The 24758-nt window shown below is 43.2% G+C and overlaps 1 protein-coding gene across 7 annotated transcripts in view; it reads right to left on the bottom strand.

Annotated features, from left to right (window-relative positions):
- The window catches only part of Bmal1 (basic helix-loop-helix ARNT like 1), a 104668-nt gene that overhangs the window by 15026 nt on the left and 64884 nt on the right, over positions 1-24758 (bottom strand). For 2 of the 7 annotated variants that reach the window (XM_090348113.1, XM_090348114.1), the window contains 11 exons: positions 24142-24271; positions 20937-21060; positions 17639-17786; positions 17097-17117; positions 15458-15496; positions 15115-15156; positions 13593-13750; positions 11314-11393; positions 6011-6103; positions 4373-4490; positions 847-996 (listed from right to left, as the gene is read on the bottom strand). In XM_090348113.1, the coding sequence (XP_090204239.1) occupies positions 847-996; positions 4373-4490; positions 6011-6103; positions 11314-11393; positions 13593-13750; positions 15115-15156; positions 15458-15496; positions 17097-17117; positions 17639-17778 (841 nt within the window). In that variant the 5' untranslated portion in view covers positions 17779-17786; positions 20937-21060; positions 24142-24271. Of the gene's footprint in view, positions 1-846; positions 997-4372; positions 4491-6010; positions 6104-11313; positions 11394-13592; positions 13751-15114; positions 15157-15457; positions 15497-16811; positions 17027-17096; positions 17118-17638; positions 17787-20936; positions 21061-24141; positions 24272-24758 lie in introns of those variants that run through there. The other 5 variants (XM_090348115.1, XM_090348117.1, XM_090348118.1 and 2 more) reach the window with 5 other exon arrangements.

Below are 24758 nucleotides of genomic sequence, written 5' to 3' on the forward strand. Positions count from 1 at the left end.
TTGAGATACGTAAGCAGGTAGATTTCCTGGTTGATTTATAAATCTGAAGTTTCAAAGAGAAGCCAGGGCTGGATGTGTAAACTTGAAAGTTACTGGCATGTACATGATATTTAACGTGATGTGAGTGTGTGACATTACCTAGGGATCACTGCAGACAGAGCAGAGGAGGCCAGAACACAGAGAAGTAGACAGCCAAAAGAACCAGGAACAGGTTAAGTGGCAGAGAACACAGAAATAAAGTGGGAAGCCTGTGTTTGTGGGATATCAGGAAAGGGAACATGGCGAGAAGGAAGAACAGTGAATGCTTATTAGCAAGGTGAAGTGGCTGGGGTGGTGGATGCTCCAGTGGAGTCAGAATCATGGCCCAGGATGTTTTTTCCCAGACACATTAGAACAACAAAGAGACTTAAAACAGAGGAAGAGGGGCCAGGAGTTTGGGTTAGTAGTAGAGTGCTTGCCTAGCATGCATGAAGACCGGGTTCAATTCCTCAGTACCACATACATAGAAAAAGCTGGAAGTGGTGCTGAGGCTCAAGTGGTAGAGTTCTAGCCTTGAGAAAACCCAAGGACAGGGCTCAGGCCCTGAGTTCAAGCCCCAGGACTAGAAAAACAAAAAATAGAACAACAACAACAACAACAAAAAAAACCAGAGGAAGACTAGCAACAAATCCCCGTCCTGTGTTCCTCACAGCCCTCGTCTCTAGGGGAATGGCAGGGCCCTGGCTTGCAAGTCTGGAAGCTGCCACTCTGGCCAGTCAGAAGCACTGAAAGTAGGCCAGATTGAGAGCTCCTCCGCAGAAGGCAAGCCTCCCTTTCATGGGATGTGAAAGAAATGGTAAATTGTACCTTTTTTCTTTGAGCAGGTAGAGGGGAAGTCCTTGTCTTCAACCTTTACTGAGGGCCTGTTACACTTCATCCTACAGAAGAAAGAACGGCGAGCTCCAGAGCATAATCGAGATGGCCCAGGGGTTATATCTGTTTTAACTGGAAGTCCAGCTGCAAATCAACACAAAACTCAGTGAACTGAGAGCAGAATTGTCTGTCAGGAGGGGCTCTGACCATGAACAAAAGCCTCTTCTTTATGGTCTTCCTGTTTTACACCCATGATGCCAGTCCCTAGTTTAGACTTCCCAAGAAACCCTTGATGGATGCTTTATTATAAATCTATAGATATTTGTAGATTAGGTAGAAAATGCTATTGAAAAATAATTGAGGTGCTCTGGGGATCAAAGGAGATATACCACAGCATGCCTGTCCAACAGGGGAACTTAGCAGTGAGAAAGGGAGATAAGACTAGTAATACCAGAATGATAAGAACTTCACTTAGTACCTGTAGGTTGGACAAAATTTGGATGTTGGAGTGGAAGGCAGGGATTGCGACTGCCTTGAATTTTTAACCTTGCTGGAGGTCAAAATCCCTAAGATGCCTTATCAACACAGAATCTTGGACCCCATTCTAGATTTGTGCTATCCAGTATGGTAGCCACTCCTACATGCAGCTACTGAGCACATGGAAGTGCGTTTTCTGAAATGAGATGGTTATGTGACATTCACACAGGCATTGCTGGCTCATGTCAGCTACTCAGGAGAATAAGACCTTGAAAGATCATGGTTTGAAGCAAGCCCAGGTAGAAGAGTCCATGGGAGTCCATCTCCAATTAACTAGTAAAAAAGCTGGGTTGGGACTGCGAGTTTGGCCTCCTGGTAGAGTGTTTGCCTAGCATGCATGAATATTCGGGTCCGATTCCTCGATACCACATACATGGAAAAAAGCCAGAAATGGTGCTATAGCTCAAGTGGTAGAGCTCTAGCCTTGAGAAAGGACAGTGCCCAGGCCCTGAGCCCAAGCCCAGGCCTGGCAAAAAACAAAACAAAACAAAACAAAAAACAACAAACAAAAACCAAAAAGCCTGGGTTGGAAATATGGCTCAAGTGGTAGAGTGCCAGCAAGAAAGCTGTGCAAGAGTATGAAGTCTAAGTTCAAACCTTGGTAGGGAGGGGGCAGAAAAGACAGGAATGAAGGCAGTTGCATAGGATTTCAAAGATAACACTAGAAGGCCTTTTAATTTTTTAAATTAAATATCAAGTCATAGTTTAGCTTTGAACCAGATAAAAAGATATTATTAATGTTGCATTTATTGTTGCTTTTTAAAAACATGGCTACCAAAGATGTAAATTTATACATGTGGCTCATGTTGGTAGTTTACACTTTTAAGTGTCATTCTGGGACTCCAACTACACAAAGGCCTCGTGTATGCTAGGCTAGTTAGAGCTCTAACCATGGAATGCCACCGCCAGTCTCATTTGCATTTTATTTCTGTTTTAGAAATAAAACTGAATTCACTTTTGATGTGGAGAACAATAAAATCACTTCTTGGCTATCCCTCTGGCTCACAGTACTTACTGTCAATAGGCTATTCAACAGTGAGAAGCTGGGGGCTGCACCGCCCCCCACCCCGCCCCGCAAACCGGGGCCAGGACCACACAGGTCCTAACAGGTATAGTCATGCTGACAATGGCTGCTTCCCCTGGTCCCTCCGGGCCCCTCCACACACCTGCTTCTCATTTCACCATCTCTGTTAATAACTTCCCGGGCATGTCAATCCGAACCTGCCCACCCAGCTCAAAGCCCTTGCCTGGGTGCCCTACCCTGCAAGCTTTGCTCCAAATGTACCAAGTAGGCCACGAGGCTCCACAAATCATTTCCTCTGCTCTTTTCCTCCCTTCACTACCTGACAAACGCTAATTCATCTTTTCAAACCCACCTCTGCTGTCACTAACTGTGAAGCCTGTCCCTGCACCCACATGAGAATTACTCATCCCTTCTCCGTGCCTGGTGTTATTTTCATGGCTGCACCTCAGAAGCAGGGTGCTATCTGAGTCCTTGTCTCCTAAGTGTGCTAACATCTTCAAAGGTAAGGACCAAACACCATTCATCCTTTTTTTCCTTAGGCCACCAGAAAGATGCCAATGCCAGACAAAAGTGGCAATAGGCACTAGGTCCTCCATCTGATTTTAGGAAGAAGCAGAGCTCATTAGTGAAAAAGAAGCTTTCAAGCACAGTTCTCAGACAGCATTTCCTCAGGGACTGAGAACTTAGAAGCAATAAACCAGTTAGGACACAACTGGCCTAGCCCTAGGTTAATATAACAAGGAAATACTGGTAGGTACAGAGAACTTTAATCTTTCTGTAGTATACTAAGAGATAATCCTTGCAACAAGTCAAAGAAATGTGTGCCATTCTGTCTATGAAAACTCTGGGGCACAGAAAAGTTAAGTAACTTGGTTCAAAGGCTGGGCATGGTAGCCTGTAATTCTAGCTATTCAGAAGGCTGAGATCTGAGGATCAAGGTTCAAAGCCAGCTCCAGCACAAAAGTACCTGAGACTCTTATCTCCAATTAACCTCTAGAAAACGGGAAGTGGGACTTGGCTCAAGGGTAGGGTGATAGCCTTGAGCTGAAGAGCTCAGGGACAATGCCCAGGCCCAGGGGTTGGGTGGTAGTCTTGAGCTGAAGAGCTCAAGGACAGCGCCTAGGCTGAGTTCAAGCCCTATGATCCACGGGAAAAAAAAAAAAAGCCCCTCCAAAGTGAGTGATGGAGTCAGGACGTGTGTACCTGACAGTTGCAGGGCATCGGAGAAGGCAGCTCCCTGTGGTCTGGCACAGGAGACACAGGACCAGGTGTGGGAGTAGGGGTACTGTAGAAAGGAAGCCAAGACAAGGGAGCCAAGCTAACGTAAGAGGAGCTAATCAGCCAGGTTTTAGGAGAAAGAGACACTTCAGCCAATCCTATTTATGTTTGAAATGTTCTTTCCTCTTTCTTTTGAGCTGCATGGTTGCATCTCAAATAGATGTGATGCCTGTGTAGTCAGGAAGGCACAACTTGGGAAGTTCTTGCTTCCAGAAAATATTAAGACTAGAAATCAAAATGAATCAAAGCGCCGGCCGTGGTGCTCAAGCCTGTAAACCTAGGTACTCAGGAGGCTGAGATTTGAGGACTGTAGTTCAAAGCCAGCCTGTGAGACTCTTTTCTCCAATTAACCACCAGAAAACCAGAAGTGATACTGTGGCTCAAGGGGTAGGGGAGTAGCTTGGAGCTGAAGAGCTCAGGGACAGTGCCTAGGCCAGAGTTCAAGTCACAACTAACAACAACAACAAAAAATCAAGTCCCATTAAATTTGGACATCTGAGCATTCTTCTTTATGTAAACTACAAGCCCAAAGGACATAGATAATTCCTTTTAGTCACACATAGCTGCTGTGGGAAGAGGGAGGCTGAGGCCACACACACCCCCGCTCTGTGCTTGCTGGGTGTCCCATGAGGCAGTGGGGCTGAGCTGCTGAGGAAACACCAAGCCTTCCCTTCTACTCACTTTTTGCATCTATGAGCCTCTCCCTTGGGGCCGTGTCGGAGGAGGAGAGCTGCTCCTTCACTTTGGCAATATCTTTAGGATGCAGGTAGTCAAACAAACTCTGGCCAATCAGATCATTCTGTGGAGATGAAATGTCAAAAATGACAAGTTACCTCACAGTCTATATATATATATCTTTTGCTATTGTTTTGTATTTTTATGCATGAGTATTTCAAATCCTTCATATGTAAACCTGCACACATATCCCAGCTTTTTGCCTAGACAGATATAGTGAAAGATCCCCTGTAAGGCCTCAGAAGGAGGAATGTAGAGTGTGGGATGTTTCTAGCTCTGCCATTAAGCCTTTCTCTTCTTTGTAGGTGTGTTTATCCATTGTTTCAGAGTGGTATTTGGTAGTCTAGTTTTACCTTAAACTTGATGTATCATCCATTCTGGCCTCTGAACTTATCCTCAGCCTCTAGAGTACTAGGGTGACAGGCACGCATCATCATGCCCATTAATAATAAACTCTCTGATGTTGAGTTGTGATGCCTTTGTTACTTTATCTGTAAATGAAGGTAAAACTTGCTCCATAGCCAAACACTTTGGGAAAACTAAATTTACATTCTAATTGATATAGTTTAATTTTAATTCAATCTTTCTGCCTACCTGGCTTCCATGCAAATACCAGTAAATTCTAGAAACTTTAAGTTGTTACTCTTTTTTGATCCTACAAATAGTCATAAAAAGTAGGGCGTATAATCAGCATTTACAGGAAGCTGAAGCTCAACAGAGCTTCATATAACTTTTCATCCTCTAGTACTGAGTTACCGTCCTCCTTCATCAGGTTGCCTCAATCTCCACCCCAGTCTATAGTTATGGGATATTTATTTTACAGCAATAAGAAAATTATAAAACTTTTTATAAGATTAGAGTTAGGGATGGACTCATGCCTGTAATCCTAGCTATTCAGAAGCTGAGGTCAGAGGATTGCAATTTGAAGCCAGCCTGGTAAGAATGTTTGTGAGACTCTTATATCCAATTAGCCACCAAAAATCCAGAAGTAAAGGTATGGCTCAGTGGTAGAGTGCCATCCCTGAGTGAAAAAGCTAAAGGACAGCACCCAGGTCCTGAGTTGAAACGCTGGTACTGGTTCATGTGTTTGTCCCCCCCAATCCCTTGATGCACACATATGTGTGCATGTACACGTGCACACACACATCACATAAAAGACTGAAGTCAGGGGCCGGGAGTTTGGCCTAGTGGTAGAGTGCTTGCCTAGCATGCACGAAGACCGGGGTTCGATTCCTTGGTACCACATACATAGAAAAAAGCCGGAAATGGTGCTGAGGCTCAAGTGGTAGAGCTCCAGCCTTGAGAAAATCCAAGGATAGTGCTCAGGCCCTGAGCTCAAGCCCAGGACTGGCAAAAATAAAAATAAATAAATAAAAACTAAAAAAGAAAGATTAAAGTCAGATATTCCAGTGAGGAAATAGGGCATCAAAAGGCATTCTTTTCTATATTTATAAATTTTCTGGTAAGAAATTAAAGACTTTCTAGAAAGATTTCATGTGTATATTATATAATTATCCTGAAACATGGAATTCTCACTGCCATGAGCCATGCCTCCCCATTAACCAACAGGAATGTGAACAGTACCTGGCTATAGTTGAGGATCTTGAAGACAGACTCTGAGACAAAGAGTATCTTCCCTCGATCACATCCTACGACAAACAAAAATCCATCTGCTGCCTAATCAGGAGAAATGGACAATCAATTTACCATACTTCAGGATACATGATTTGTACTCACTCTCACAGCAAATCAAAGATTTGTTTTGTAAATCTCCAAAGCACAGGCACATTCCTGAGAGTTTCATTGGTATCCTAAGAATAGGATGCTTAAATGCTTTAGGAGAAAAAGATTTTTCCCACATAAATTTATATATCAAACTCCAATTAAACTAAGTTTTAGTTTGACTTTGGCTTAAGAACTTTCTTTTGATTGTGTGATGGTGGTCAGAAATCAATTCACTGCTCTAGTTCCATGAACTTGGTGAAGAGCAATAGAACCCAAGACTGGCAGGATCCTGTAAGATCAGGAGTCCTTCTTCAGTATCTCAGCCACTATCTGCCTGAAATTTGAGCAGCTTTACTTGTTTTTGATTTTGTGGTCCTGGGGTCTGAACTCAGGGCTCCGCATTTGCTAGGCAGGTACTCCACTATTTGAGCTATGCCACCAGCCCATTGATCAGTATTTTGGTTGTTTTTCTTATGGTTGTTGTTGTCATTGTTTTTTGTTTCCTAGTCCTGGAGCCTGAACTCAGGGTCTGAGCACTGTCCTTGGACTTTCTCAAGACTAGAGCTCTACCACTTGAGCTACAGCAACATTTCCAGCTTTTTCTATGTATGTGGTACTGAGGAATCAAACCCTGGTCTTTGTGCATGCTAGGCAAACCCACGGCTCCCCTTGATCAGTTTTAAAGGGGGCCTGGCAGAATGTTTTCAACACCTGGAGTGGCGAGTGATGTTCTGTGTTCCCTGTTTTTGCTGGTAGTCGGGCATGAAGGTGATCAGTGGAGTGGCTTTAAACTGTTATCCCAGCATGATTCAGTGACAGCAAATCAGGAGCCACTGCTATCAACAGGATTATTCCAGCCAGGGCTAGTCCATTTGCATTCAAAACAGTCAAGAAAAGAAAAGAAAAACTTTCCCATGAAATTTTTCTTACCCTTTCACAAGTGAAAAATCTAAAGTGCCAACAAAGGCAGGGAGAGGAATAAGACATTTGTTAGAAAGAATGAAAGGAGACAGATGCCCAAGTTACAGTGCCTGAGAGCTCAGGCTGCTTTGACTACTCAGCTCCTGGTGAGAGCGTGGGTTGGATCTTCTGCTGATGAGGACAGTGCGCCAAGTCTGTCATGCACTTGCTCTAATGACCCCACTCCCCTGGTTCTAATGCACAGCAGGTCCATCACTGTCTTCTTCATAAGTTTTCAAGCTGTTCTTTAGGGAAAAAAAAGTCTAGATACATTTTGTTTCTTTTCCTCAAAAGGGCCTTGGGGATGAAATTTAATTCAAATAATTAAGAAATGAATTCATGCACCAGAAGGTTAAAAAAAATGATAAGGTGAACCCAGGCTGGGATAGAAGTGAGTAAGGGCAGACAGAATCACTAACTAGTGCCATGAGAACCTAATCAGCCACCCAGCCAGACAAGGCTGGGGGATCCAGTCCTAAGTCCCTAAGCTGTCCCAGGGCATGAGATGATGGGGGTGGGGTAGACAACTTTCCAAGCACCATCTGCTGAAATCCTCATTCTGTTAAAAGAAGTAGGATATTAATAACTTCCTCATTTGCCTTGGAGACAATCTTATCTAAGAGAAATGTTTTCAGGCTGTTCACTAATGTGGCCATGCAGTACCAAGGATGCCTGGAAAGGTGACTGTGACATCTTAGAGAAAATGCAGGGCAGAAGTAGGTCTGGACCAGGACAAAGGCATGGACATTTCACCTCACTACAAAGGTTGTGCATGGATTCAGTCTCTGCATTGCCATTCTGCTGCAGTCTGGCAAACAATCCACCAGGAGAGGAGCTACGGCTAAGGGAATAGCAGAGGAGCAAGAACACTATTAGCATAAGGCCTGGGGAGATGTTCCTGTCGGATTGAACCTGTATTCCCTGGCCTCTCACACTCCATTAGATATTTGGAAAGCACTTAAGGTGTGGGTGAGAAGTAGAGGCCAGGGTCTGTGTCTAACTGTCTAAAGTTATGAGTGTAGCCTGCCTTCCATTCATGCAAATTGCTGGCAGCTGAACACCTGGAAGTAGCAAGGAGATGAACAGTGTTTTCCAGTCATTGACATGTGTCAGAGAAGTGAGACAAGCTTTACCAAGGAAGACGACTCAGCAGGTGCGCTACCTGAAACAGACGGGCAGAAAAGCCCAAGATGAAGGGCTTAGAAGTATTAATCCTTGTTCCAGACCCAAATGTACAAAGGTATTTGATAGGAAATAATTTTAAAAGAACCCAAAAGTAAATTATTAAATGTGATATTGCAAAAGGAGTATGTATGTGTGTATGTGCATATACAATATATGGACATATACATATATATACACATGTGTATATGTATATATGTATATACACATACACACACACACACATATATATGGTTCATGTGCATCATGTCTGTATTCCTAGGTTCTCAGGAGGCTAAGATTTGAGAATCGTGGTTTGAAGTTATAGGAAAGTCCTTAGGAATCTCATTGCTAATAAACTACCCCCAAAGAGCTGGAAGTGGATCTATGGGTTAAGTGGTAGATAACTATCCTTGAGCAAAAAGCTAGCACCAGAACAGTGCCTAGGCCTTGAGCTCAAGCCCCAGGACTATCACACACACACAAAAGATAGTCAAGAGCAGCAACATAATGTGTGGGTATGGCATAAAATGAAAATGCATGCCCTTATTCAAAAACTAAGGTTTTCAAGGGACAGGCTTGTGGCACATACTTGTAATGTCAGATACTCAAGAGATAGTGATTGTGAGAAACACACCCTGTGGCCTGCCTAAATAAAGTCAAGACTCCATCACTATGAAAAAAGAGAAATGAAAAGCAAAGAAAAAAGATAGTCATGGTGGTTCACATCAGCTACATAAGCAGTGTAAATAAGAGGGCTGAGGTCTAGGTTAACCATGACTCCCACACCATCAAAAACAAAAACAAAACAAAACCTGCAAGACTCCATCTAAAAAAAGAGGACCTGCCTAGCCAGTGCAAACCCTAGTATTCCTACTATTATTACTCCTACTACTACTAATAATGTTTCTCTGTACAGGACAGCAAAACTTTAAACCAAACCCGGTGACTACATAAAGCCAGCCCTGGAGGAAGATGCTCATGTTAAGGTTAGTGAGTCTGCCTGATAGTAAGGATGAAGGTCTGGAAAGGAGGAAGTGGCAGGGGAAATCTGGATAACCATGTCTGTGAGTGGTAACAACGTCGTGCATCCACTAAGTATGCAATAATGCTTGTAGAACTGGTGACTAAGTAAGAACTGAAGGCACACAAGATGCCCACCACACAAGATGGGGCTCATCCAAGACAGGTAAAGCACACAGAGATTTAGAGGATCATTGGTGGCAAGTTGATGATGGAACCACCCAACAAGGTGATTTTCCACTGAGTTCAAAAAGAAGTCCTATCTTAACTTTAGAAACACAGCTGCATCTGTACATTATGTAAAAAACCTGACCTACCAATGTGTCATGTACCAGAAAGCTGGGGAAGAACAATACTGAAGCTGCCCCAAATGTGGCGATAATAAAGCAGCTTCTAAGGCTCCATGCTACCTGAAGACATCGGCCCACAGGTGAAGTGCTGAACTGGGTTGTACAACTCACTCACGGAGGGCAACCTAGCAAATGGATGTGGTTCCGGAAACAGGGTGTGGCAAATACTTCTGAGGGTCAATTCCCATTCTCATTTCCCATCTTCTTTCTTGGCACCTCTGCAGTGAAGGCTGGAAAATCTGTACACTTGCTTCTGTATTCTGCCCTCTAGCTAGAGTGGGATCAGGTAACACATTTCCCTATAAACTAAAAAGTCAAGTACAGGGCTTCCAGGAAGGAGTCTCTTTTCCTGATAAAAAGGACAGACCCTCTAGGTAAAGCCCCTAGTCCATCTAGAGGCCTGACTTGGCCTAGTCATCTTCCTATGTGAAGGAAACCTGCAGTCATTCGAGGTTGACAAGGCTGTATGAGAAGGCAGAAAAAGCCCAGTCTTACAATCCATACCCATCCTAGCAGCCCCACCCAACCAAACCTGAACCAGTTGTCCTTGAGAAGGGAAAGCCTATGGAGCCATCAGGTTTTCCGTTCCCTGCAACTAAAGGCTGTCCTATTTCTACAGCACACTGTGAGCAGAGCTGGGTGGGGAGGGTCAGCCCTAGCTGTGTGGTAGGAGGGGCAAGTATTCTTCCTTTCTGTTAGGTTTCTCGGTTTATAAAATGCAAGATGTTCACAGTAGTATAGGTCTATAAAACTTCATGAACTGTTTGTTGCCCTTCAATTTCCATGTTAATATCACTCTGTCCAATAGTATACCTCAGAAGCTTGTGCAGAGGTAATTCTGCCTGAGAATCCTTCACAAGCTCTTAGGAACCTGGTTGAGAGGTAATTCTCAATCATCTCTGCAGAATCTTAGCAAGACAAACAGAGCACTAAAGTCAAGTAGGCAAAGGCATACACACCTGCTATGCATTTTCCTCTTTGGCAATTCTGTGGTTTGGGTGGATTTGGGTGTCAAGATTTAGGTACAATTTTTTTGTGCCAATGGTTAAGTCAAGAAAAGTGAAAGTTTCAAACATTGTCATATGCAGACCTTTCTAAATTCTTCATGTACAAAGTCTCGCCTGTCGTGGCCTAAGATCAAGTAGCTTAGACCTACCATTTTTGCCTAAACAGAATTAGAAGAGAGAGCCAGGAAGCAGTGGCTCATGTCTGTCATCCTAGCTACTCAGGAGACTGAGATCTGAGGAAGGAAATCCATGAGACTCTCATCTCCAGTGAACTACTCAGAAAAAGCTGGAAGTGGTGCTGTGGTTCAAATGGTAGAGCACTAGCCTTGAACACAAAGAGGCTCAAGGAAAGCCCCCAGGTTGTGAGTTCAAGCCTCAGGACTGGCTAAAAAACAACAACAGTAACAAAAAAAATTAGATGAAGAGAGGCAACAGGTTTTGGTGGAAGGAATGTAACTACTTGAGGATTCTCACTCTGAAATGTATTTAAGAATCTATGTTGTGGGCAAAGGATGTGGCTCATATAGAAGTCCTGCTTAGCAAGTACAAAATCCCCGAGTTCATATACTAGCAGGCCAGGCAAGGGGGCAGGGTGGGGGGGGGAGGCCAGAGGGAGTAGGTAATCTGTACTGGGTAAAATAATGGCATTGTTGCAACATACCCTGAGAATGAGGTGTTTCAGTTCATCATCTGACAGAAAAGTTGGTTTGTAGTTTGCTTCTGTATATGGATTGGTGGCACCTTGGGGGGCAAAAAGAGAAAGAGAGTTGGAAGACTTTGTGTTCGGGTAGCACCTCATTCTACTTAGCTATCGCTCATCTTCTAGGTAAGTCCTTGACCCTACCACCCAGAGTTTGCATTTTATCTTCTAGGACATTTCATTCACTAGGACAGAACTTGCTCTGGCTTCAGAATCCTGTCACTCCAAAGAGAATTCCACTGAAAAGTGAACTCTGTTCCCTACAGGAGACTTAACAAGTTTGCTTTTCTTATGATAGAGAAAACCAGAAGGTAATAGAAGTTAAACCTGCTTCTAAGAGAAAAGGCTAATCTAGAGGCAAACTGGTGGAAATGCCCTTCCAAGGTCTACATTCAAAGCACTGTCAAGCAGCCCATCACAGCTTCACTCCCCAAGTTTTAGGGAAACTATCCAGTAACCAGGCCCTAAATGATAGAGTGCAGAGGTATTGTGCATGTGCTTCCCTTTGGCGGGGTGAGCTAATGAGCCAGGCAGCCCAGAGAGACACAGTACTCTAGACCATGAAGCTCTTACTCCCGGGACTGAGGGGGACTAGACTGTGTTCAAAAGGATTGCAGCCGAGTGCTGGTGGTTCATTCCTATAATCCTAGCCACTCAGGAGGCTAACATGTGAGGACTGAGGTTCAAAGCCAGCTCAGCTCTTATCTCTAATTAACCAGTAAAAAGCTATAACCTAGAGGAATGATTCAAGTAGTAGGGCACAGCTGTGAGAAGGAAAAAAAAAGCCACATGAGAGCTTGAGGACCTGAGTTCAAGCCCTAGTTCTGGCATAGACACCACACACACACACACACAAGGACAGCATTGCAATCTGACATTTTTCAGAATGGTAAACAGTGAGTGATGAACGAATAAGATGACGCAGGCCTGCAACAATTCAAAGCACCCAAGGAAGGAGGTAAACAGAATGTTTATGATTGGGTTTATCCATAGCCCTGCTTTTTATTCTACTTTGGAATTTTCCAGTGTTTTGTTTCCAAGGGTGAGTTTGATAGGGACACCTTATATGTAATTTTCCATTGCAAAAGTAATGCACACTCATAAATTCCTTTATTATAACCCATATTATCTTCACTAAAATGAATTTTTAAGTGTCATTCTTCAAGCATAGGCTACAACATTTATATTTTTGAATAATAAAATAACTGCTTCCTACTTCTGGTGGCCTTATACAGATATTAAGATGTGACCTTGACCACATACGACAGTTGAGACTGAGTGCTCACTCCTGCCTATGTCCAGTAAGTCAAGACTAACACTGGAAAATTCCAGTAACAGAATTCACCAAAACGCCAGATATATTTCAGATTTCTCCCAAGGTTTGATGAAGTCACATCCAGTTTTCTGCCTCTTTTTCTCACTCTCCCCACACTCAGCAAAGAAGGGAAATATTCCCTCCCTCACAGAGTCAATCTAGTTCGGGAAAATTCCAGCAAGATGAAAATATCATCAGTGTTCATTCCTGACAATAAAACACTGCAAGAACTATCTACCAACCAGTGACTCATCAAAGGAAGGAGGAGGAATTTTTCTCTTAAGAACTGAAGCTGCTTTTCTCCAACATGGTGTGAACCTCTATTTCTGTTTTTTCACATTGTAAGGTGGGATTCCCTGCCCCTTCCCCCCCCACACACATACAAGACAGGACTCAGGTAGTGTCTTCTGTGATCTGAGTTTGATAACTGCACACCCAGTGTATACAAAGCATGCAAAGCTTTCAGCTCCTATGCAAATCAGCATCCCAGTCCCCACAGCAGCTCAGTAATCATTATGTCAATTTCTTAAAAGCACACTAGCATGTTACACAGGGCTACCTACTTGCAGGTAATCATCATTGACCTTAGGACTCAAAAGTATCCTAGGCAAAGCTGGTAACATTTGTGGGAAAGATTAGAGAGGACCACCAGACACTGTGGCTCACACCTGCAGTCCTAGCTACTCAGGAGACTGAGATCTGAGAATCATGGTTCAATGTCAGCCCAGGCAAAAAGAAGTCCATGAAACCATATCTCCAATTAATTACTAAAAAGCCGGAGGTGGAGCTGCAGCTCAAGCAGTAGTGTGATAGCTGTGAGTGAGCAAAAAAGCTCAGGAACAATGGGGAGGAACTGAGTTCAAGCCCAGGATCATTACAAAAATTAGTTAATTAACATAAAGGACCATAAAGCCCAGGGTCTCACCTCTTAACGTTTTCATGTGTTGAACAGCCATCCTCAGCACAGTCAGTTTATCTAATTTCCTGGACATTGCATTGCATGTTGGTACCAAAGAAGCCAGCTCATCAATAAAGCTGTTCATTTTATCCCGACGCCGCTTCTCAATCTGACTGTGAGCTTCTCTGAACAACGATATGAAAAATGACTTTCATGAAGTATGAGCAAATAACAAGTCAGAAATGACAAAAAACAATGAGTTTTAACTGTGTCCACTATTCATCTGACAGGACAAAGATAGAATTTGTAGATTTTACTATGAAAGCCACTTCTCAAAATGGTCATAATACCAAGGCAGAATTAGTTGTGCATGCTTTTAGCATCCTTAGAAGTTAGGATAGAATTTTATGAAAGTTGCCTTTATATCTGGGCACTAGTGGCTCACCCTTGTACTCCTAGCTATTCAGGAGGATCATGGTTGGAAGCCAGCCTGGGCAGGAAAGTCTTTAAGATCCTTATGTTCACTAAACTACCCCCACCCCCAAGCAAAAAAAAAAAAAGAAAAAACCAAAAATGGAACTAGTGGTAGAGTGCTAATCTTGAGCCAAAGAAAGTTAGAAACAGTGTTCAGGCCCTGAGTTTAAGCCCAGGACTCACACCAATCAATCAATCAATCAATCAATCAATAGACATTGCCTTTCCACAGTAAAGTGAACTGCTTTTCTTCTTTGCCTCTACAAAACTGGATCCTGAAATGAAGTTGAAGGAAGAGAGGTGGAGGTTTCACATAGCTAACTATCCACTGCAGCCCAGTGAACAACCCAGGCTCACTGTGAGAGCCTCTGAGGTCCATGAGAAGCCCACTGTGTGTCCTGGGGAAAGCAACACTTCTTTCTGACTGGAAATGCACTCTCAGAAGTGTCAGTACTAACGCGACTTGACCTCCTCCTAAGAAGGGATATCAACAATGGAGATGTGGCCTCTCCCAGAGGCTCATCTGCAAAGTTTCATGTCAGCCAATTGTGAAGCCCACCAGTTCTCTTTGCCATGACAGAGCCTCCGATGTCCCTGGTACTAATGGCAGGGAAGCTGAGGGCCCAATGGGCAGGGTCAGCAAGTGTGGATGAGGCAGGAAGGACCAGGTAGGGAGATCTTCTCAAAGGAGCAGGCATGCCTAGATCTTGTCTTCAGATGCCATTTGCTATATAGAAAGAGTCCCTGTTAGGCAAGGCACAGCACATGAATGGAAGCACTGAGCATGTCAGCTGTGGTGGGACCTCTGCTAAAGACTCAGGAAAACCTACAGCCCTCCTGACTGATTTTCTGCTACTTCCAAAGTCCCTTTTGGGTTAAATGTGCTCAAAGAGCAGTGAGTGAAAGCCAGCTCAGTCTGGAGGAAGCAATGGACAGAAGGCTACATCAGGCCAAAGGCCCCAATTTCCTTTCCTGTTTCCTGAGGAAAAGATTTGACATACAGAAACCAAAGACACAGAGATTTCTCCACTGCCTTCAAAAGAACCATCATGGGATATAGAGAGGCCAAGCTTACCTTGCATTTTTTATCCTTCCTTGGTGTTCAGTGTATTCTAACCTAGGGAGGAAAAAAGCAAAAGATAAAAATGCAACCCCCTGGAGATGACTGGCAGAGTTACACATTTCTGGTTTTTGCCCTACCTAATCCCTGTCATCTCTCCACAGATATAAGGGTCCCTGCTAGTTAGAACACCAGGAAGTTAGGAAGGAAGAACAGTCTTGAGCTCATAGGCTCATGGCTTCCTTGCTTATCTCAAATCGAGACATGGGGAGAACACACTCCAAGTGACAGAATGTATAATCGTGCAAAGAAAATGGCTTTAAGGACACTGAAGTTCAAATGACTAGGTTCATGGTACCTGCCATGAGGGTCATCTTTGTCTGTGTCCATGCTTTCTCTGCAAAAACAAGAGAACGCGACTGCATGTTAATAAAGACATACAGTAGAGCTTCTATTGTAATACAGAAGGCTCCCATTTATCCAGAAACCCAACAACTAGAAAGCTCAAATAACCATACTATAAATTAATGATGGAGAATAGTAAAACAAACAAAAAACAATTAGGTTAAGCCTACTATAAAAATCTGGACTGGCTTTGCACATTTAATGAAACTTACAACAGTTTCAATACAGTGTGTATCTTAAGTACGCCATATTCTGATTGTTTGAAAATTGGTAATATACAGTGCTTTAGAAATCCTTAGTTAACTACAGTATCCAAGCAACATTCCTTATTCTGGATAAATGGAGCTTATTCCATTTGCAAAACATTACAAGCATGGAAGCTATGAGTGCAACTATCTAATGGGTGCGGGTCAAGGTAGGGCTAATTAAAGCACCAACAAAGAAGGACAGAGAAGAGCCCCAGGCAGTGTTTCCAAGGCACTGCCACCAAATGCTCTGCTTTTCAGAGAGGTGGGAGATGCTGTGCACAAGGAATTGGGATAGAGGGGAGTATGAGGCTGAGGTCACAACAGAGATCTACTTCCCTTTCACAGACTCTAGAAATTCAAGTTTCATGGCATCTAGCAGTCCAATACAAAGAGACTAAAATCCCCAGAGTAAGAGGTTCCAAACTATCCTGGGGTCACCTCACACCCTGCTCCACCCGTATTGATTAGGAGGGCAAGGACTGCACCTGGGCTTCCTTTGTTCTCCTTTATCCTACAAGAAAGGAGGAGTTGGCCTTCAGACAAGTTACACAGTTCCCAGGGGTGCAGGATCACACCAAGGGCCCAGGAAGAACAGTGGCCCCCACCGAGGTACCCTGGGGTCCTCATAGGCAGGCTTTTCCACATGATCCCTGGGGTCAGAGGAGATCATACTGCCACTTGGGAAAATGCAAATGCCTCCCCCACTTCATCTGGAACTATGTCTGCTACTGGGGTGAAGCTGATCCCCCCAGGTGAGGAGAAACTCATGGCTAATCAAACCTCTACAAATTAGAGAAGGTTTAAAAACTGGGGTCCACAAGGGAAACCTGAAGGGCATTATGTGATGACAAGGTTGGAAACTGCAGACATAGATGACAGAAGTCTTAGAAGATGTCAGCGGCTCTGTCAACATTTGCCCAAGAAAAAGGGCTTTCGAGGGGGAGGGGGAATGTTCTGGTCTCTGTTGAGGAGTTTGTGCTACAGAAGAAACCCCTTGGTCCTCACACCCACTCTCCATCCCCTGGGCATTGGCTCTCTCAATTATCTGGGATAACTTACATATTAATCATAGCATCTCCTACTGGGCATCTGACCTCCAGCCATTGTGCTCCCCAAATTCGACCTGTGAACTTCAGCAGAAAGGACATCTGCTGTAGGGGGGATACCTCCTTGGAGATTTTCCCTCATTAAACAAAAGAAAACCTCATAACTGGTCATTTGGGTAAGATCCCACACAGCTGCCTCAGCAAAACAAAGTGTGCCTTGGAACGTTCTACACTGCCTTCCTCTCTAGGAGATATACAGAGGCTGAAGAGCGGAGGGTGAGTGGGAAAAGTTACTTACTCAAAAGAAAAGTCATCAAGTCTAAAAAGAAACAGAAATACTATTTAACATAACAGGTACATACTAATTTACATAATGTTTAAGGACAATGTCAGGGTTCCTACTTGCTGAGAGCCCCTCCACTCATCCATTCCACACATATTAATAAGCACCTGACACTTGCTGTTCTCCTCAGAAAGGCCTGGAGTGAGTTCTTGTGGCAACCCCTAAGATTACATCCACAGACTCAGTCCTCCTGCTCAGAGGAACAAAGAGAGGGAAAAGGAGGAAGGGGGCAGAGGGAAGAACTTGACTTTAAGACTCTTCTTTCTTCCCTGACATGGAATCATCTGGGTTCAGGAGGAGACTTAAAGGCCTCAGCAGTGCTGCAGGCTCCCTTCTTTCTTGCAGTTCAGGGACAGATTAAACCAATCCCAAATGTGCAGCACCTAAAGTGGGACCTGTGCCTCCCAGCCCTTCTTCTGGAAGACAGTGGCTGACCCTGGGTGTTCCATGCCCATCCACTGAGTTCAATGCCATGCAGACAAGCTGGAAGGTCTTACTGGTAGTCGGTGGCACTGCCTTTCCTCTTGCGATTGCAATCCACACTGCTGGTGCCCAGAGAGCTGGAGAGCAGGTCGGCAGAGCCGGGGGACATAAAGTCACTGATTGTTGAAGAAATGTCCATTCTCTGGTCTGCCATTGGAGGTTCTGAAAGGTTACAAGGAGGAATTTATTATTATGCCGAGTGCTCGACAGTGATAAAGCATCTGAGTGAAGCTGAGGGCCACAGGGGCTGGTTTCCAGCACTAACATCCTTCATGTGGCCATCCCAGAAAAGGTAGCATGGGGACAGCATCATTCTAAGTGCTTAAGTTTTTATAGGGAAATGGTGCAACATGGCAAATTAGAGGCATTTATCATTTTGGCACAGCGAATAAGAAAAGTCACATTAACATAAGAGAGACTATATTCTGAACAGAGAGCAGAATATCAGGGATCACAAGAGAGGTGCAGGACAGAAGAAAAGCACGAAGAAACAAAGGCAACAGAGAAGCCAGAAACCCCTGTGATCAGCTGGCAATTCTAGCTGCTTCTGTATCTTCCATAAGGCTTAATCCCAGTACAAGATGTTGGTGAGACCATGAGCTCCTATGGAAGGTTAGCCCCAGTGAAGAAAACATTCTGTCACGTTCCTTGTCTCTGAGAGCTTAGCAAGATGTCATGTTGAGAGGGGAACCTACTGAGACTGAGATACTGTGGAGGATCAAAAGTAAGGGACAGCAAGGCTCAGGAGGTGTTAGGACACCTGCAACAGTGTCTGAGTGGCAGAGGGCCACAAGAGATGTTTGTGGAGAAGAAGAAAGTCCGATGCAGTCCTACAGAGGAATTCAAGCAGTGGGGAAGTCCACTGGTATGACGTCAGAATAACACCAGACTTCTCAAGAAAACTTTGAAAGTGACTGGAGCATGGGATAAGCAATTTCAAGTTGTGAAAAGAATACCTGCCAGCCTAGATGGTTGTACAGGGCAAAGCGATTCTTCATAATAGAAGAAATGAAAACCTTCCATGAAAAACAAAAACTAAAGCAACTTACAATCATTAAGCCAGTGCTGCAAAAGGTCCTTAAGTAAATCCTTTAAGCATCACAAATCAATACACAGGATCAATGTGAAATATACAATGCAGCCACAAAAATACAAAGAATTTGATTCCTCAAAAAGCTAACAAAAAAAAGGCAAACATTTAGACAAATTAAAGAAAGAAAGAAAGAAACAATCAAGGAAAAAAAATCAAGTAAATAAAGTTAGGGATGAAAAGGGGGAATCACACACAGACACACACACAGACACACACACACAGACACACACACACAAACACACACACACACAGACACACACACACACACACACAGACACACACACACACAGACACACAGACACACACACACACACACACAGAGAGACACACACACACAGACACACACACACACAGACACACACACACAGACACACACACACACAGACACACACACACACACAGACACACACACACACACAGAGACACACACACACACAGACACACACACACACACAGACACACACACACAGACACACACACACAGACACACACACACACACACACAAACACACACAAACACACACACACACACACACACACACACACACACACCAGTAGCTTTTCTATATATTAATAGTGAACAGACTAGAAATCAAGAAAACAAGCTCATTCACAATAGCCTCTTAGAGTTATGTAACAAGGAATAAACCTTAAAAAAAGACCTCTACAATTAAAACTACAAAGCTTTGAAGAAAGAAATCAAAGAAGACACTAAAAAAAAGCAAAGACCTCCCTTATGCAGAATTAATATTGTAAAAATGGCTGTACTTCAGATAGCATTCTATAGATTCGATGCAATCTCCATAAAAAGTTGAGCACTATTTTTCACAGAAATGTAAGAATCAATCCAAAAATTCATATGGCAACACCCTAATCAGTCAAGCAATCCTAAGCAAAAAGAAAACGTGGGGTATATCACATTATCTAACTTCAAATTATACTACAGAGCCATGGTAACAAAAAAAGCATGGAGCTGGCATAAAACCAAATACTTTAAACCAATGGAATGGGACAGAAGATCCAGCATTAAGCCCACACAGTCACAGTTACAGATATAGCCAATTAATTTTCAACAAAGGAGACAAAAACATATGCTGGGGAAAAGAGAGTCTGTTCAACAAATGGTGGTTAGAAAACTAGATATCGACATGTAAAAGACTGAAACTAGACCTTTACCTCTCACTCTGTACAAAAATTAATTAAAAACGGATCAAAGACCTACATATAAGACATAAAACTGAAAGTATTAGCAAAAAATCCTTAAAGATATAGGCTCATGTGTACCACCTTTCTTCAGTGTGTAAGAATTGTTGCTGGGAATGTAAATTAGTGCAACCACTATGGAAAGCAGTATGGAGGTTCCTCAAAAAAGTAGAACCAGATCTACTGTATGATCCTGCTATACTACTCTGAGGGAGACATCCAAAAGAATGTAAACCTGTTCTCCGTGTTTTATAGCATGATTATTTACAATAGCCAAACTATGGAATTAGGATATATGCTCTTCAATGGATGAATATATAAAGAAAATGTGTATATATTGGTACTTATATATATATTTGATTATGTATTTATACATATACATATGCATACATGAGTATTATTTAACCAAAGGAAGACTGGAACGATGTTATTTGAGAAAAATAATACATGGAATTGGAAATCATGTTAAAGTAAATAAACCAGAATGATAAAGACAATTATTTCATGTTCTCTATCACATACGTGATAGACTCAAAAATCTAAACAAGTAAAAATAAAAAAGGAACAGCAGTGGCTCACACCTGTAAACTTAAGAGCTCAGGATGCTGAGACCTGGAGGATCACGGTTTGAAGCCAGCCCTGAGCACAAAAGTCTGAAAGATTTTATCTCCAACTGACATGCAAAATGCTAAATTAGAAGCATGGCTCAAATAGTAGAACACTAGCTAAATGAACAATGAAGAAGCCCTGAGTTCAAAAATCCCAGGGCTGGCCAACTAAACCAGAACCAGGCTTTGCAGCAAACCATTCCATAGGTTCTCGGACACTCCTCATTTTCTTTCTTTCTAACCAATAAACATTTGATCAGTAAAATGAATAGACATGATTTATGTACTCTTTGAACTTTTACAGCCACCGTCCCTAGTATAATGATTAAACGAATTTGTAAACATTTTAAGAATTCTTATTTTACAAGCACAAAGTAAGTTGGCTCAAAAAAGAGGACAATAAAATACCTTGCAAGGGACTCTAACTCCAAACTCAGCTGAAGAGGATGTGCCCTGTGGCAGCCAAGACTGTGAGCTCCAGGGGAAATGCCTGGAGCTGTCACTCCCTCCCTCTGGACCCAAACTCCCTCATCTGCAAAACAAGAGAGTGAGATGAGTATTGTTTTTCCACTTCACAATTATTCCGAGCACCTTGCTTGGGTGAGTACCAATGTCTTACCTTCACAAGCACTGCAGGAATGCACGTCTTTGTAATAAGATATCTGTGTCTCTTAGAAGACATATCTAAAAGTGGGACTGATGGATCAAAGGGGACCCATGTGTGTTTCAGAGCACCCTAAAATACCTGTGTGCCTATCTCCAAAGAGCTTCTGCCACTATATTAAGTTTACCTGAACTTTTAAATTATTGCTGATGGTACTTCCACAATTATAGACATTTCTCAAAAGCTGCCTAGCATGTGCAAGGCCTTGAGCTCAAAGCCTAGCAACACACATATATGCATCTCTCTCTTCCCAGCCGCCCCGCTGGCATTACTGATATGCCCTATTATATGTCCTCCTACCACGAGTCATTGTTGCCCCCAGACATGGCAGGAGAAAATGCAGTGCTGCCAGCTGCCCTTCACTCCTCTGCCCACTTCCAGCATCTCCTCACTCAGCCAATAGCTTTGATGCAATTTATTTGGGGTGGGTGGGTGGTTGAACCCAGGCATATATAGGCCAGAGAAATGGTCTATATCTAGGTTATACCCCCAACTCTTAATACCCTTGTTTCTGGCTTAACTGGAAATAGCGGTCACCAACCATATCCACCAGCCCATCTGGATATTCCTGTCTGAGACACCCCACACCCCAACTACTGCTTGGACTCCATGTCTCTTGCCAACTCAAAATATCATTCCAGAGCTCCCTGCCCCTGCGCAATCCTCAACCACTCTCCCCACACTGCTGGATCAAGCCCACTGTAGAAACACGTAAGCCATAAACTCCTATCTTAGGAAAAATAAACTTTTTGGAATACTACCTTGTTCTAGCTATTGCCCCATAAGAAAATCTAAGTAAGGTTTTTGTTCCCACTACTAGTTAATTACTTGGACCCTCGTATCTAGACCTCTCCTTACCCCCCTCCTTAGACTTTATCCAAATCTTGCCTGTAGTTTCCTTCTTTGTTTATGGGCTGTCCGCTCCATTATGCAGTAAACAGCAGGACAGTGGGGCAGTGGGGGTAGAGAGGCAAGAGGGAGAGTGGGCCAGTTGGGACAGTATGGGTAGGGCAGTGGGGACATAGGCGATAATGGGGGGAATGAGGGTGTGGGAGGGGTGGGAATGATATGGTGGAGACCATAGGGACAGGACAATGGGAGCAGTGGAGACAGTGGGCACTGTGGCACAGTGGGGACAGGACAGGAGAGATAATGGGCAGTGGGGCAATGGGACAGCAGGGATTCTGTTTCATTTGTTGCTTGGACTCTTAGAGCTCAGAGTCCTCCAAGTACAGAATATGTATTCGATCAATAGACAAATAATAAATAAATTTGTATGCTGGGAATATTCTGTTTATTGTAGATGCTGTAAAGACTTTTTCCTTTCATTTCATGGTATATTTAGGAAGTGTTAAAAGTGACAGGTTGGTGGGGCTGGGAGTTTGGCCTAGTGGTAGAGTGCTTGCCTAACATACACGAAGACCCAGGTTCAATTCTTCAGTACCACATACATAGAAAAAGCCAGAAGTGATGCTGAGGCTCAAGTGGTAGAGCTCTAGCTTTGAGAAAGTCCAAGGACAGTGCTCAGGCCCTGAGTTCAAGCCCTAAGACTGACCAAAAAAAAAAAAGAGTGATAGGTTTTTAAAAAATATTTTCTTCCCAAACACAGTACAAATGTTTCTCCTTTATACCAATATTTATTTAGCCAGTACTAGGGCTTTAAACTCAGAGCCATGCACTCTGTCACAGCTTTATACTGCTAATAGGTGCATTCCAAGTTGAACCAGGTCTCCCACCCAGCATTTTGCAAATTGGAGATGGAGTCTCATGGACTCTTCTGCCTGAGTTACTGTGATCCTCAGATCTCAACCTCCTGTGTCAGTAGGATTATATGTATATGCCAATAGCACTGTGTATATTTATTTTACTTTTAAATTTTTGCTGGTCTTGTGGCTTGAAATCTGGGCCTGGGTACTATAACTGAGCTCAAGGCTAGTGCTCTACCACTTGAGCCACAGCTCCACTTCTGGCTTTTTGGTGGTTTGTTGAAGATAAGAGTCTCATGGATTTTTCCTGCCCGGGATAGCTTTGACCCATGATCATTGAGCTCAGCTTCCTGAGTAGCAAAGATTGCAGGCAAGAGCTACTAGCACCAGTCTATAATTTAGTTTTCTTATCTACCACTTCATTGCATTTGGAGATTGGTATATTACCTAAGATTAGAAACCTCTTATTTCTCTTCAGTAGGTATACTATTGTCTCAAAACCATTTATTAGACCATGTATCTTGCTACCAATAATTTCAAACTAAATTTCTATTGATCTCTATGGATTTATGTCTAGTGTCTAGTCTTTCTATTCTGTTACTTTTGTTGTTGTTGTTGTTGTTGGAGAGCTTGAACTTAGGGCCTAGGTGCTATCCCTGAGCTCTTTTTGCTCAAAGCTAGTGCTCTACCACTTTGAACCATTGCTTCTGAGTGGTTAATTAGAGACTAAGAGTCTTGCAGGGACTTTTCTTCCTGGGCTGGCTTTGAATCACAATCTTCAGATCTCAGCCTCCTGAGTATCTAGGATTACAGATGTGAGCCACTGGCACTGGGCCCCTCTGTCCCTCTTAACTGGTTCTTTCTATTTTAGTACTACACTGGTTTTTATGCATGTGGTTTTAGATACCTAGCAAAACAAATGTTTTTCTTCTTATTAATCTTCATTTTTTTCAGAAAATTCCTGTTTATTCTCCCTGATTTGTCCTCCAGGAAACATTTTATGATAACTTCGTAACTTCATGGATGATTGTTATTGTTGGTACCAGGCTTTAGAGAAGCAAGACCAGGCCTAAGCAGAGACCACTACCCTCCAGGTCTTAGAAGCTTATGCAGCCTTTTCCCTCTGAGGCCACAGGCAAGACTGGGAGGGGGGTGCATTAAAAACATCCATTTTTGGACAGTTAAACAACTGCAACCTACCAATACTCATTGGGAGCTTGGGATAAAGGGACTCATTAATTACCTGAAGTTATGGCTCTTAAACCTCAGATCCTTGCTTGAGAGGAGCAAGGGACTGTTGGGTTTGTTGGTCACCTCAAGGCAGTTTTCATGTTTTGTAATTTCCTTCCAGGCAGTCAACTTCTTCTGAACACCTACAGGGACCACACGAGGGAACAAAACCACATAGGTCATTTTGGGGGCAAATGAATGTGAAAAGCTCTAGTAAGCTAAGGGTGAATGGAAAGCTACATCCTAACACCCGCCTTCAGAGAATCCCACTGAAACTGATGACCACACCCACTGTTCTCAGCTAGTATTGGCCATCCTGCAGCCACCTATATCACCTAAGCTGCAAACACATGAATGAATCTTGCAAGAGGCATTTCTTTGTAAAACAAGGTTTTCTACGTATGAAAATCCAAGGATTCTTAAAAGAAGGAAAGAGGCTGAGACAGGAGGATCACAAGTTAGAGGCCAGCCTAGACAATTTTGTAAGACCCACAGCTCAAAAGTAAAAGAAAAAAGGAGGGCCTGGAGTTTGGCCTAGTGGTAGAGTGCTTGCCTAGCATGCACAAAGACCCGGGTTCAATTTCTTGGCCACCACATACATAGAAAAAAGCTGGAAGTGGTGCTGTGGCT

This window comes from Megascapheus bottae, chromosome 16 (genome assembly GCF_031878675.1).
Source record: "Megascapheus bottae isolate mThoBot1 chromosome 16, mThoBot2.hap1, whole genome shotgun sequence".
Classification (NCBI taxonomy): domain Eukaryota; kingdom Metazoa; phylum Chordata; class Mammalia; order Rodentia; family Geomyidae; genus Megascapheus; species Megascapheus bottae.